General features: G+C 36.5%; 2 protein-coding genes across 3 annotated transcripts in view; both read right to left on the bottom strand.

Moving 5' to 3' along the window:
• Positions 1–543: 543 nt before the first annotated feature.
• LOC139128314 (protein phosphatase 1 regulatory subunit 3B-like) lies at positions 544–3,563 on the bottom strand. The gene is given in 2 exon segments (XM_070694111.1): positions 544–2,417; positions 2,420–3,563. Coding segments are annotated over 2 exon segments (933 nt in total). The 5' UTR covers positions 3,288–3,563; the 3' UTR covers positions 544–2,352.
• Positions 3,564–7,260: 3,697 nt separating this feature from the next.
• The window catches only part of LOC139128327 (DNA replication complex GINS protein SLD5-like), a 46,181-nt gene continuing 36,900 nt past the window's right edge, over positions 7,261–16,541 (bottom strand). The window contains exon 8 of one of the 2 annotated variants that reach the window (XM_070694121.1): positions 7,261–7,399. The gene's annotated coding sequence lies outside the window, so the exon portion shown is untranslated. Of the gene's footprint in view, positions 7,400–15,273; positions 15,293–16,541 lie in introns of those variants that run through there. The other variant, XM_070694125.1, reaches the window with a different exon arrangement.

Below are 16,541 nucleotides of genomic sequence, written 5' to 3' on the forward strand. Positions count from 1 at the left end.
TAACATCCCTTCCTTGCAAAAAAAAAAAGAGTTGATGGAATGTTTTCACCTCTTGGTTACAGCTGATAGTTTTGAAATATTCTGCAGTTCCTAGCTTAAAGTTGGCATACATCAATAGACTGCCCGACATAAAATTGTCAGCATTGTTTACTGGTCACTGGCTGTTCAGGGATGGTACCCGGACAACAGTAGTCTCCTTCTACAAAATGCTCTAATGGATTCATGAAGGTTAACACGGATCAATAATTATGATCTAGAGAATCGATCAAACGTTACTGACAATGTAACCTGTTCTATGACCCTTTTCCTCCAATCATAAAATACAAATGTTTCCTTGGGCCTATAGAGGTATCATAAATTCATTTCCTTAGAGCCAAGTGATACCATAGACCCAAGAAAACGGGAATTTTTTTCTAGGGTCTATAGTGATACAGACAGGAGTACCATTGATTGTCATAAATGATTTCCAATGAAAACGTATGTGGAACAGTAGATACAAGTTTTGCGACATAAGGCAAATTAATCACACACACACACATTGAGTACCATGAAAAATCCGCAGTTACCTTTTATTACAAAATATTTGGTTTTGTCATCAAGGCATCACAACGCCCTATCTCTGACACACAAACTACAATGAGGTTTATATACATGTGTACAATCAAAAGGATCTCTTTATACACAAAGGGTAAGTAAAATCATTCCTTTGTATGATCTTTCCATGCTGAACACAAAAACAAATTTGTCATTTGATATGCCTGCTATATGTAGTTTTGTTTTATGATAATGCAAGCATTTTCAATGAATAAAAAAAATTGTGTAAATGTCGGGTCAAAGGACATTTTTTAGGTTTTCAGCCGACAGGTTTTCAACTTCTGTGCTCTGAAACAAGTCCTTTATCAAGTTTTGATTCACTAATGCTACTGGGAAGTGGAGATGCACAGTAGTACTGGTCTCAACAGAGTCCTTGTAATAGCAATGTCCATTGAAGTTGGTTGTTTACTGGCCATCTTCTCTCTATCCACTTCCAGTTGTACTTTCTTTGTGATATTTGACACTTAAAGGACAGTCAAAGTGTTTGATGCAAAGAAGTTTTTTTTTATATTTTTCACTTTTTCGTTTGCATTGGAACCGATTTTTGGCAGTATTGTGCTCCTGGCAAAACAGCTACAAGCCAGACGAGGCACAGCCTAGATATGTCAGTTTCCAAAGCTCACTTTCAGCGATTGTTTATCGTGCATGTCACTTTTCCAAACTTACTTTGAAAAGGCAAGTAGTAAATTGCAAGCACAACGACAGTGCTTACATGGTCAAGTATTAAATACAAAGACAATCTACATTTCAGTTGCATTCACCAGACTTTCCTAACCAATCCATATAGTTTAATGTCCGTCACAAAAACCAGACAATGAATGACACTACACTTCAGAGTTGTCAAAGAAAACTTGTATGCGAGAACTTTCCTGACAATATTACAATTTTTTGTTTTGTTTTGAATGCCAAGTTTGCAAGATTCAAAATATCCTCATCACACAATAAACATGTACAGCAGTACATGTGGCACCTGCTCTCAAATACTTCATGACAATGGCAAAAACACAACTAAATTTGCCGAAACCCAAAAACCTAAATTATATTGTAAGATATCGGCACATTTGTATTTACAGACAAATAAACTTTGGAGTTGTAAACCTTTCACTCCCAACTACTATAATAATACATTACACATATAAATAAGAAGTAACAAAGCTAGGTCATTCTTTGTCCAAGGTTTCTCCCTTGCTTTTTGAACAAATGTGGATGCACTCATTTTGCCAAAATATGAAATGTAAAATATCCTGTAAATTTGTTTCTACAGTGTCTGCAGTTACTGTAATGTACTACAGATTATATTTCACCCACAGTCCTTCACTTCACACGATACATGATTTAGTAATGTTTTGATGTTCACAAACAAAAAACGGTGTTATGTCCTTACGCTTGCACAGCTTCACGGCCATCTTCGCTGTGACCATGTAGAAATCATGATTTCAGGTTATTGTGGACGCATATCATGTTTTCACGAAAAAATCTTAAATATGCACACGTGGGTAGTCCGTGGTGATGTGACTGTGTGCTTTTGTCATCAGTGAACTGACCCCGTGTTTCCTTTTGTTATGCAAATGTCCTGTGGTTAGATTGCAGCTTGCAGAGAGCTACCCAGCTTGGCTGACTCAGCTGATCATGCCTCGAACAGCTGATGTACATGTCGCCCGCTACAGAACGAGGAAGCACACTCGATGTCTATCAAATATTGGTATCTCTGGTGGCGGACAAATTTGTCTTTCAAGCAGCTAGGTTTTCCGCGTAAAGTCACCAGTACGGCGAATCACTTTCGTTGGCCGTAGTCTTCCAATATGAGAAACCACTCCACTCGTATTTGAATTTGCTCGGAGACTGCGATAGTCATCCCGCAACTGTTCTTGTTGAGATACAGTCTTCCACTGCTCCGACACAATGTTATAGTTCTTCCCACAGTTATTGTCCCAGTAACTTTGTCCACCGACGTCGTAGCAGACGCAGAATTCAATTTTCTTTGCATTACAGTTCAACGGAATCTGAAACTCGAAAGAAAAGGTGTCGTACTTTTCTGGAGTTGCGGAGCCCATAAGACCAAATGCATAACTGGGTGGAGAATAAACTGCCAACACGTCCTTGTAACTGGCCCAGCTATCATGGGTAACTCTGACTTTCACGTATTTCTCGAAGGCAATATTACGTACCTTCACAGTTCCCATTATGGTGTGCGAGTCTTTCATAATCACATTTTCTAGACTTACGTTGTTCTTTTCTAACCTGTCTCGGAAGTCAAGATAGTTCGATGCCGGTTGCTCAAAATCAAGTATGTAGTTGGTCGTCGACGACGGTTGGGGAGTTTCATCTCTTATGAGGTCGCCGATAGCTTGAATATTGAGCGCTGGAGGCATATCACTGGGTTCTTGCATTATACGAACAGATGTCAAGGAAAGTCCTTTACTGTCGGCGAACGATACCTTCTTCTTGGTCTTCGCTTTTACTTCAGTTGTTGATACGGGACTGGGTTCCGTAGATTCACTTATGGACGAATTCATGATATTATTACTTCTTTTCTCGAATTCCGCATTCAAACAGGATCGCAGCGTAACTGGCCTTTGGGCGACATCGTTGAGCCGCAATTTCAAGCCGGTGAAATCGTAGGGGTTCTTCAGGTAATAGTTGTGAGTTGGTGGACTTGAGCTCAGCAAAAATAACGAACAATCGACAGGCATTTTCGATGTTGTTTCGATGTTGCACTTTAACTTCAGATGTGTATGGATGGCTCACGTACACACGTCGACCAAAGATCCTACTGACGTACGAGAACGCTCGTCACATCACGTCGAGAGGTATACTTTGCAAGTGTGTCTATCACCAAACGGTAGATCTTCTAAAACAGACTGGAATCACGGTTTTTGACGTTGCATCATCGATACGGCCAACTGTCCCGACCCTTTGTAGGTAGTTCGTCTGTCCACTGGCAGTTCGGAGTGAACAACAAGTCTGTCTGAGGGTGACGGAATAAATAATTAACATAACCGGACTACTGCATTATCTGATAGGGGTTTTGAACCAATATGTAATCTTTCACATCGGCATCAATTTTTGTTTCATTCGTCAGTTTTTAACACCTTATGCACCATCTCTTCGTATACATCAATCAAACTGACTTAAAAGTTGGCAAAATATGGTGGAATACAACGTTACAAATATCTGCCCATCAATAGCTATGGTAGTAACCCAAATGGCCTGACATTTTTAAATATGTCGCTTCACGTGAACAACGTCGCTCACCCAATTAGCACACGTTTCTCTACTCCAGCAGGAACTGATCTAGCCTTTTAACCAATAGCAAAGCTCCATACATCCTACTAGCTCGTGATCATGTTTTTGTTTACTCGCAACAGGTTATCCAAATTTGGGTTGAGACCGCATGAGGATACCGGGTGACGCGAACATGTAGCCACGTTTAATATGCTGCATGATCCGTTCATCTGTTCATGCCTGCAGCGCTGCAGAGCGCATCGGCTAAAATATTGCCCCGTTCGATTGTCAGCTTGTACAGCAAATATCTGCATTTCACGTTGCTCAATTCCTTTCAACCCCGGTTTAACTCATCGAGACGTTATATTTTCGGAGGGGCTAGAAATTTTTAAAATGGGACAATCAACTTAAAGGCCAGATATGAAATCGTTAATATTTTTGAAAATCTAAAAATAAACAAACAGAAAAGTAAATAAATAAATACTGACAAGAATACAAATTTAAAGTGGACATAATTTTGAGCCCCTTAATTCTGAAGCGCAAGACCAAAACCAATGTAGTTTGTATGAAGTGTAAACAATCCGGATCCAAGGAAAGTACCAGTCAACACTTTTCTCAAGGTGGTTAGCATATAATGATATTTCCAATATAAAGCTTGAAAGTTTATTTTCAAGTGAGCACATACTAGTCATGATGCTACCTAACAGTGGAATTTTGGAACGATAGAATCACTTGGTAAATAGGATAAAGGGAACCAAACTTGAATCATGAAGTTTTGTGAAGTTCGTTTGTTGTTGAAGTGTTTTACGAGGGTCTTTTCATATCATGAAATTGAAAAAAAAATAAAAGGTTACAATGCTTTGTTTTGCAACAAGTTCCTGGAACATTAATATAATAATTTAATACAGTAATAATGGAAAAGTTCTATTTTCTTCAATGGAGTTGTATTGTCCAAGATTTGATAGTTAAAATGCAAGATAAGTTTTTTACCTTTACGGTTCAGATGATAAACTCTCTCATGAGTTATATTACAAACACACAGTTTCCCCCAGCAGCTGCAGGTTAAGACATTGACAGCAATGTTTCTGCATGCATAAATGTTTAGTTTTGTTCTTGCTATACTGCACTTTCCGAAGTGTGTTGATAAGCAATAAAGTATTATTTATTTATTTATTAAAATGTTGAAATAATGAATATCTGTTGCAGTGACCAATACTGCATAGCCTGATCATGTTTTGTTTTCTTTACATGACAATTAAAAGCCTTTTTTAGAAAGATGCTACAACACAAGGTCACTGCTTATCGGATAAAATACTCCAATACATGAAATCTTCAGGTTGGAACACCTATCTGTACTGCCATATTCCAAAAGCTGTGATTAACTATGGTAGCACTGGATCTTTATTCTGTCTATGTATCAAGGAACATTAAACTCTCAAATTCAAAGTCACACTTTCAGATTTTCATGAAACATTACATGCAATAACAAAGGTATAATTTATCCAGGTGTGAATTAACAAGATTACTGAGCCTGACTTGACAAAGGAAACGGCATTGTTTCTCTAGAAGAATGAGGAATTGTCAAAATTGTTGTTTTGACTGTCCATAGTTTTGGTATGGCGTTGAGTTATCGCCCAGAAACTATGGAGAGGTTCTAGACTGCTACTATGATAACGAGTATTCAAAAGTCACTTTTCATAAAATCTTTCACAATTGAAATTAAAAAAAAATGTAAAAATATTAAAGCTTAGCTTAACTGCAGCCTTGACAGAAATTGAGATTGTCCCTTGCTGGTAATTGGTCTGTTTGTTACACTTCAGTAGCTGATCACAAAGCCTACAAGGATAACCCAAAAAATGCATATCTTCATCTTTGTCTGGTCAGCGAACAGTTTATAAATAGATTCTCTCCCTCTTTCAAAACATGTAAATAAGTCAATAAAATATATACCAACAATAAAGAACATCAGGATGATTCTAGGGATATTTAATGTAATTATCTGTTGATTAAAAAAACATTTCTAATTTCACATTGGTTTGAATTTTTTCAATTGGGAAAGGATTTAAATTTTTGAAGGCAGGTTTGAGGTTCAAGACTTTCCTCAAAAGTGCCTGTTAACCCCTGCAAATCTGATATTCATGAGATTTTACCCTGTCCCTGCAAGCTCCTTAATCTTCCAGGGCACTCTAACCCCTGCCACAACACAAACATTCTGTCATCAAATAAGCACAACTCTCAAGATATGAAATCAAGCAGGTGTTTCAAAGACTATATTTAAATTACTTGGAATACGACATCAGAAAATCTACATACTGGACAGCAACTTCAAGAGAAAGTTTTGATAGGCTCAGAACCTCCCTGCAAGTGTTCTTGTTTTCCACTGTTCATTACCCTCATGTTGTACACCCACGTTTCCATCCTCCCTTTTTGATTCAATCCATCCAAAAATTGCCCACCCAAGAAAAGCTATAGTTTTCATGTGTCTATGATTGGGCTGCATATGAATGGTTGGTTTCTTAGCTAAATATATGGCTAAATCAATATTTATTATCCACCGAAAAGAGCTAACTTGTTAACTGTGTCCACTTCGGTTCGCTTTAGCTCTGGAAATATACATGAAATACCTAAATAGAGTTGAGTTTATGTACAGTATCCATGACAGATGAGAGTCCCATATATGATCTTCTATGATATGATCAACACTTTAAAATTTTGAAATCAAGTTTTACCAGCTATTGTACTCTCCTCAACTGCTTGCAATGAAACTTACAATATAGTAATATATAAAGTAGTGGCTAAAACCTGGTGTCACTGGCAAGCATGAAACTTGTCAGTCATATTTTCATTTGACAGAATAGACTATGAAAGTCCATAAAGGTGGAGTCAGGTTCATTGCTATTTATTGTGCTATCATTATCAATACTTGGCTGAACTGCAAATCAAGCGTCATGTGCTCAAGAAAACAATGATGAAATCAATATAGCACCTATGGACTTACTGCTTTCTTTATGACTGAACAACCTTCCTTTGTTGACAATGATTGTTTCACATGTAAGCAGAATCAATGTAAAACTCAAATGACACAATGTACAGGAGTCGAGAGTTGGCTACGGCCCAGACTAGCTATCGTTGTGTACTACCGGTGTGTGTGTTGGGTAAAGTTTGGAGACATTATCATATGTTTTCTCTATTGCATGTTCTTATCATAATTAGGCTTACAAGGTATACTGACCTGAACAGTTCATAATGAAACAAGGTATGAAATATCCGTTGGACACAAAGATTTGAAAGAAAGAAATTCGTAACAAAATTGAAGTTTAAATAATTTGTTTTATTAATATTAGAAGTCATTAACAATGTTACACACTACATTCTGGATAAGCAGCAATGTTAAAAATCCAGAAATGATAATTGATATCTATAAAAAAAACTACATGATCAATAATTGTCAAATTTTTGTATTAAATTACCAAAGGCAGTCTAAATGAAAAAAAATCTCTTCAAAGTTGTAATTCTCTTCCTTCAGCTGTACACATGTAATCTATACCATGTTTAGTTGCTGAGCCTGCTTTATCCAAACCTAGAAAAGAAAAGATAATAACCCATCACTTGCAAAAAATTATCTGATTGAGAAGATTTTTGAAAGTGATGGTTTGTACAGTTTTCTTGGACAATACCAGCATCCATTGCATACTTGACTGTACATAGTGTTATTTCATGAAAATTAAATTATGCACATTGTGATCAGAACAAAGGCTTGTGGATTGTGATAGGATTGGGTTGAGTCAGTGTGATCAAAGGCAGCAGTACAATACATGTACACTAAGTGTGCTTAGGTTATTATGGTAGCCATTGTAAAGGATGGGTACTGTACTAATATTGCAAACTGAATGAAAAACATTTCATTCTGCGAGCTGGAAAATACAAAGCAGTCGTATAATCTATGTAATCATGATTGCAGAAAGGAAAGTTCTTGTATTTGCAGACACCCACTTTGTTGTGCGATGGTCAAACTTGATGTGCATCAAAAATGACAGACAGTGTATTTGGAAGAAAATTTACCAATATGATATTTCTGTATTTTCAAAGGTCAGTCAAAAATGACACTATTTTAATGTAAAAAAATAATTTCCCTTTGAAAAAGAAAGAACGGATTTAGATTAACAGATTTGACTGAAATATAACAAGGGAGGCTTGAATAGTGCTGCCAGTCCGTGTAATTTTACTTTAATTATAAATTAATCATTATCATATTACACATGAATAATATTTGAAATTTATCATATACAATGTGCTACCAAAAACTACTAATGTTGCCAGTCCATTTTGGAAAGATTTCCATCCATTACTCTCCAGAAAAGTCTTTACATTTTAAGTGATATTATATGGCTGGTTCTTTTTCTTTTGTCTTCATTGTAGTAACTGTTCATAGATGGTACCTGGCAGATGTTCAAATGCTCTCAGCCAGCTAACTATTTGTACACATTCAGTGTCTGTCAATAACCACTAAATTCGTTCCAATTTCTCTGTGAACTTCGTGATGTCACCACCATGGCTGGTGTTCTTTTGATCAGTTACCGTTTTTGCAAAAGCAAACTGCAAAATGTTTTTGATACTGCAATATTATGCCACATCCATTAACCCTAACTATTTTGTAAGGGGGGGGGGAACATATGGACTTCTATGTTATGCAAATTTTATCATTTTAATTTGCATGATTTCTTACTGGCAGGAGGATTATAAAAGTAAAATTAAATTCATATTTCAATACCTTGAAATTAGCAAAATCTGAAATCCCTATTTGTTTCCTGTATGAGACTTCATAAGAAACAGAACAGCTTTGTTGAAATGGAATGGACTGGATAAGACCTCAGTGACATTTTGAGGGCCAGTATTGTAATCAAATTATCCTTCACGCTCTGACTGCATGGTTTGTGACAGTCAGGAGGAGACTTGACATTGTGCATGATTGGTAATGGGGTGCTACTTGTGGTTGTACTATTGATACACTATCTGACCACTAGTTCCAAGATAAGATAACACCGTAATGTAAACCTCTGTATCTACATGTAACTGGAAGTGTCGCAACTCAACTCGTATCAAGAACAAAGGCCGCACCGCTGACTGGTCCTATGGTAGACAGTGTCATTGCCCTGTGTGAAACACTGTAAAAGGGTCAAACAACTGTGTCAATGACATGTGCATAATCAAACATTTGCAACTGCAGTCTGGGTAAATCCTTTGCTGGATCTAATTGTACATGTCTTGCTTTTACCTCCATGATGTAACAAGCACCATGGATGTACATGTACAAAAATAGATTTTTGTACATCCATGCATGCACCGCATACATGGACCACATACACGCATTAAACTCCTCTCACTATTCTGACTATTCCAAGTTCAGTAACTATAGTGAAAACATGCAGTTTTACCATTCTCGTTTTGCACAGTAAGCTGCAACCTGCAATTGCCCCCAAAAATTTTTTCACCAAAGTTTGTGTTAAGATTGTGCTTAATATTGAAATAAAATTCAACTTTTAAAAGTGAGATGTTTTAAGTTAAAATCAATATACTGTCACCTATTATATGTGCATTCTGTCCAGACAGCATTCGGCCAGTGATAAACCAATTCCATATGAAATGTTGTGATTTTCAACTGCTATTGTATGCAAGTACGCTATTGAACCGTAGACAGCGGAATGGAACTACTGTCTATACAGTCAAAAGTCCTCAATTCATGGGCATTATATAATAAAGGGACAATTGGCTGTAAGCAGCTTACTAAACAAACTGGACAGAGAGCATTTAATAGCACTCACAGCTGACAGATTTTGCTGGTTATTTGCAGCGGCTACTAATACCGGTACAACGTGTACTGGAAGACTGGTTGCCAATGACAAAATATGCTTGAAGAATGGCCAGAACTAATGTGTAATCAATAACTTCATGGCCTACAGTACGTATATCTTCATATTATTAGCTTAAAAGGCGTAATTGCAGAGACAAAAGACTTTGGTATTCAAAATCTTCTTTAAACTTTCTTACAAATGTACTTAGCGATCTTTTCATCAGGCTACATGTAGGGACAATGGCAAGTTCAAGTTCAACTATCTGTCAAAACTCATTGGCAATTTATATGTGAATTCCTTTGTCATGTATACCCATCAAAATGATGATTTATCTTCAAATAATTTCATGTGGAGATCAAATCTTCAAACATCTTAACCAAAGTGTAAAGGTATCAGAAGATGTATGAAAGGTTTGACAATATTGCAATTTTCAGTAAAAATTGCCATTTCAGTAAAACAACAGTCAAGTTTCAAACAAACAATATTGCACTGTTCATCTACAACTAAATTTTGACGAAAAAATGTGATTTCTCATACTCTGAATACAAGTCTAAAGTTTCTGCAAAGTTTGCACTAGTTGAAAAAAAATCATAAATTTACCAGTCTACAAATACTGTATGAGGTAAACAACATTGTTCCAGTTTCTGCAAACTTTATTTGTGAAGTAAACATAGCTTGAAGGGTATTTCTTTCTTACCACTTGTTCAAATGTATATTTCTCTAGTTTTATAATCACTGGTCTTCACACTACTGTTCATATTTCCCACAACTATTACAAGAGTGAATTGTTGGAGGGGAGGTACTTAGGTACCTGTAATCAACACAGTACTGGCGGCCAACAATATGTACAAACCGCACCCTCCAGAACTCCCACAAGCCATAAAATTAATCTGGGCAGCTGTTGTAAGGAATCGGTTTTACAGTTATGCTGAACGGAAAGTAGACGAGATTAAATGATACCTTACTCAATTACTAATTTACATCAGACACTTTACTTCTAAAACTACACTAGAACCTCACAATATTGCTTGGGAGCGGCAAGTTCTCAAAGACAAGAATAACAAATACCAGACCTAAATGATTCCTTAACATAACAGTCGCTTGCCTGCTTCTCTGCCGACATGAGTGCCTTATCTCTTTCCACTGGTTTATTGCCGTAATCTTATACCACGATACTAATTACACAGCGACAAAAAGACAACTGTAGTTCTTGCTGAAATGAACGTCATCGCCGGGGTAGACCGGTCGACATTGTTGAGACACTGCTCAGTAAGTGTCAAGTAGATTGGATTTTTCAATCTTTAAAATCTTGACTTCTGCTTTTGCCAATTTTCATTTTCTTTGACACTAAAATGCCTTAAAACAGATTACCCCTAATTCTTTGTATGAAAATGCCTCGACCTAACCCCCCTAATTCTTTGTAAAACAGGTCCACACTTACAATTGATAACAATGGGTATTTTGCCAAACCATGGTGGTGAAAATGTTACAATCAACTGCCACTCTGTAATTTGTGCTAGAGTGAAGATAAGTGTGGACAAAAACATTTGGATAAAACTGACTTAATTTGGCAATGTTATCACGCATGGGGGTCTCTAGCTATGTACCATATCGCCAACTTTACAATTACCTAAGCTACTGATGATTAATGTGAAATACTGTCTATGTGTCCACTGTTCTGTGTATCTCTTCTAGCAGTCAAACAGTGGTGCAACTATTCTCATGCATACTCTTCCAAGTACATTTGATTGGGATGTTTAACGTTTTGTGTTTATTATATCCAATCAAATGAGACTTTGTCTATCTGTTATTCAATGGCTCAAAATTGATGAGGGTCAATTACAGATTTGTATAATCCTCTACAAGATTACTCACCAAACCAGAGAAACCATATAATTATTGTCTGTCTCAAGATATCTTTGCAAGAGCTTTTCAGACAAAACGTTTGATTCATGAATGATGAAGATGTTTCATTATTTGCCTTTTATATATCTCTTTGAGAGGCATATACGTTACTTCATGCTTCAGCCAACTTACAGTTGTCTTTTTGTCGCTGTGTAATTAGTATCGTGGTATAAGATTACGGCAATAAACCAGTGGAAAGAGATAAGGCACTCATGTCGGCAGAGAAGCAGGCAAGCAACTGTTATGTTAAGGAATCATTTAGGTCTGGTATTTGTTATTCTTGTCTTTGAGAACTTGCCGCTCGCAAGCAATATTGTGAGGTACTAGTGTAGTTTTAGAAATAAAGTGTCTGATGTAAATTAGTAATTGAGTAAGGTATCATTTAATCTCATCGTCTACTTTCCGTTGAGCATAACTGTAAAACAGTTATCCAATTCATACCAAGGTGTCAATGGACAGGTGAAAATTTTTCACTTTAGCAATCTCACTACTTTGTCTATTTTTTTAACAAATTAAACATTAACTTTGAATCTTCACATAAATTTGTTGCCAGCGAAGTTAGGATACAAATTACCACAGACTACGTGCACAACTGCAACTGAAACCATTAGGCACATCCTGTTTCCAAAGGGTTCATCACCCCGCTGCCAGACATTTAGGGCATAAGGGTGCACATTTGAAAAACAAGAAATTACTGACAGATCAAGAAAGTATATGTGATATTAAAGCCATCATGAAAAATTTGAAATTCCAAATACATCTTGGTGTTGGTTCAATAAATTGTTTTAGTGGCCTTTAGTTTCATTTCATTTCAAGTTGCCTATTGCTGGACATTAAGCAGTTAGTCTATACCAAAAGTTTGAATTACTCTGAATGATGCAATCATCTGCAAGACGTTGTGTCACGTCACCTCAAGTGGTATAAATATTGTTGCTACGAAACATTTAACCTCTCAACTGCCTTAGACTGGGTTTTATTTGTGGTAACTATAGTTCACCACTGGGAATGTGAAGGACGTTGCTGAAAGTTTTACCAGCTTTGTACATAGCTGAGTTAACAATGAAAATTCTCACTGTTGTGCTTTTGTTCCATGCAATACAGCTATTTCCCTTAGTTTAGGTACTTACAGCTTTGGGAAACTGAAATGGACAGAACACATGGTAAATTAAACAGGGTTTCCTAGGTTAATGGACTGAAATAGCTGCCACAATAGGCAGGGCACTTCTTCCTCTTGGGACTGGCTTTCCAATTCTAGTTTGAACAGTTTATGATGAAAATGTGCAGCACTTCATACAGTCTATCACTTGAGTTTGAATTCTATACTCATACATTTGTCACATTCAGTGATATTCTGTCACGTAATAATCATGACTGAATAAAGACGATAGAAGGAAAAACAGAAGAAAAAGGTAGCAAAAGTTTAACTCGTGGGCTGCAGTTCAGAAACTCTCAAAAAAGTGACTGGCTTCAAATGAACATAGTGATCAAGCTCCTTGAATGCCTTGGAAACAAATGACTGCCTGTACTTCGATAACCTTCCTTCAGCTGGCCCAGACAACAATACATGTGGGAGGCAGTTCCAAAGCTCAAGACACTTAACCACACGGGGTCAAGAAACGGACGTGGTTACTGGGTTATAGGGTCAAAAAGACTCATGGGCAAGCCACTGCTAAAAAGACAATTTTTTTTTTACCTTTTCCAAAGGCATCAATGACAAAGAAAAAACATACTGGAAGAATTTTTTTTACCAATAGCTCAGTGACTGATTGAAAATACTCAAGTATGCATGGCATACATTTGATCCTGTGAGTCAGAGCGTAATATTAGAAGGTTACCTGTACCACGGTCTATGTATTGTATTGTATGATGAACAATACACTGCAGTAAGAATAGCAGAATGACAAAAGGTATTATGCAGGTTTCTTCATCCACACTTTCACGTAAACAAGATTGTCCGATGATATCGATAAGGTGCAGTAGAACTCCTTCTAAACATCACATTGTAAACTGAAAGGATTGGTCAAAATAAGATCACAGCTTGCCAAATATGGTGCAGGTTTTACCATCAAGCAAGGTGTACAATTTTGGAGGATTTCATCAAAAAAGCAAACAAGAAATCGCTAGCGAGATGTTTTGAAACTCAATAAGGATCTAGAAATTACAATACAAAAGATATCTACTAATTTGTTAAACTTTAAATATAATGTTTACTATTCAAGTATTATTGCTTTATTTCCAACTAGTTCTTAAATTGCAGGTCTTTCAGCAAATATTTCAAAACCCTGAGGATAAGCTCAACATGTAATAATGTACTTGTTCAAACACAACTCAACACTTAGTAAACATATGACTGTTTTCATTACAAGATATCTATAGTGACATGTGACTTAGACATATGTAGACAATATGCTGCACAGCTTTTCCTTATACATGTCAAATTTTAAACCTTTTCACAATGGTTACCAAGCTTCAAGCCCCATTGTTTTTTATGGTGAGTGCAGACCTGATTGCAGGAAAACCACGGAGAGAGACAGAAGCAGACATCCCTTCTACGACTACTTAACATGGAATTCAGCAGGCAAAACTGATCTCTCTCATCATAGTAAGGCTAGGAACAAACCCATGGAAATTATTGACTTACAAGACATCAAAAGCAAAACTATCAAAGATCTTAATTGTTCTTCACTAAATATATAAACAACATTCACTTCAATGCTAAATAGAAAATAACATAAAAGAATTATTAACTGCAAAACACCCTAAGTACAAGAAACAGACATATAAAAAAATATCGATAATAAATTATTGACAAGAACAATAATTACAATTTGAATAACAAATTTTGTTTCAAAGAGCTGACTGACAACCAGACTATGCAAAGATGAATTCATTCTCTGAATTCTGCAGATGTATACGTTTGGCCTTTATGGCTTTGTTTGTGTACCAGCATGGATAATCGGTGGTATTTCTAACTCTACACTTTAAGGCAGACAACAAAAGATGAAGGTATGCATTTCAAATGTGTAATATTGCGGGCTTTGTTATCCAGATTTAAATTGTTGTAAAGTTACAAAATAAAAATAAATGTATAAGTAAAGTTTGAATGTTATTATGGCAACATAGATTGCGACTTAAACCATATGGTTGGTATTCAACTAAATTAGAAAGACCTCGTTCCCACTCAATTCACATCAGACAACACAGCAACTCACGGTGATCAAGCAGTTTACTGTTTACTGATGGAGTATAAATTGGACATGTGCCACAAAACTTGTCACTGCTATTACAGACCTGGATATTTGCTACTCATATCAGGACTGGCTACCTACTCTCAAAGTCATAACTGATATTGATTTAACATGTCTTTTTTTGCAAACTAAAATCTTCTCCCTCTTCTACAATTTTGACAAAATCTAAGCAGACACGATAACAGTGCACAGTTGAGAAAATTATGACCAGCACTGTAGGACCTTTCATTACTGTTACCAATAAAACCTCAAATTCAAAGGAAATAATTATATCAGGAAATGCATGAATGAAAGTAAAAGGAGGAATGAAAAGCAGGCTAAATGATTGCATTACAAATTGACATTACCCTAAGGGGTGTGTATCAATATACTTATTATGAATAGCATCCTTAGGCAAGCAGATTATTACGTCAAAGAAAAGTTGACCCACTGTTCTCCAGGTATGCCATGGAAAGTGTTTTCTACAGTCTGTGGGAAAAGGAGAAGAGAACAGCGCGATGCAAAACATCTTATTATGAATAGTGTATTTAATTGATGTGTATACTGATGTCAATCATACAATAAAAATTGTATTTTGCAAATACACTACTACTTTGATGACTGGCACTCTTCAAAGTACCACTTCTTATTCTAATAATTTTAATTTAGCTTTTTTTTCCAATTGTAATGAGTACAGTATTTGCTGTATGTACAGAGTTTTTCAGAGGTTGTATTGAAGTCTGTGCAACACTTAGTACAGTGCTGTAATAAATCACAGTGTAGAAGTGACTTGCACCAGGGTGTGATGGATGGATTCTAATACTCAGTAGATCCTTTACAAATGGATGCACTGATGTTTAATCCATCTACAACCCGACACATGCTACAGCCAGTGTTTTCTGCGGGACATCAAGTTGTGTGAACCCACCTATTAGGGGAGAACCATTTGATTTCTGGGGGGGGGTATGGAGGATTTTGAGAAAAAAAAATTATCGCCAGGTGAGATAGAAGGAGAAAAAATTGATCCTGTCATGGCCTGAGAAAAAAAAAAATGCCATAACAGACAAAGTGAAAAACAAAAATTGTCACAATGCACCAGAAATTAGCAAAATTTGGAAACCCTATTCTCATGTATTCTTTGCCGGCGCGCCGCCATAGGCGGCGCAAATGTTTTTACCACAAGCAATTCTTATGTTTTTCCCAGCACTTATGATATAAGCATGCACTACATAGGTCTACTTTACACCTCAGTACACTCAATGTTTTCCTTCCCTTTTCTGACCTAAGAAATCATATTTCAGGATTTCTGTTGCAATATCTTAATGGCATAGGCACTATCTTAAGGGGACTTATTGACTTCTGTAAATTGTGAAATTTTAAAACACAAGACAGGAGTCCTAGTGTTAAAACCAATATATTATTCTCTCAATATAAATATATTAGAAAGATGTACAAGTTGACAATGAAAAATTGAGGAACAAGAAATATAATGAAATACAAGGGAGGGGTCACTAAAAAAATTGAAAAGTTCAGGGGGGCGTTACTCAAAATGTGGAGAGGAAGGGGGGGGGGGGGGGGGGGGGGGCGGGGTTACTCAATTTTTTTGTGCGAAATAAATTGAAACACATCTCAGATTGCACCATTGCACAAACCCATTTCTCAAAATTTTCAATGCAAGAGGAGGGCACCCTCTCTCGTGCTCTCCCCAATTGGGTCTTCTAACAGTTTTACTAGTAAA

The sequence above is a fragment of the Ptychodera flava genome, unplaced genomic scaffold, assembly GCF_041260155.1.
Source record: "Ptychodera flava strain L36383 unplaced genomic scaffold, AS_Pfla_20210202 Scaffold_49__1_contigs__length_964681_pilon, whole genome shotgun sequence".
Lineage (NCBI taxonomy): Eukaryota > Metazoa > Hemichordata > Enteropneusta > Ptychoderidae > Ptychodera > Ptychodera flava.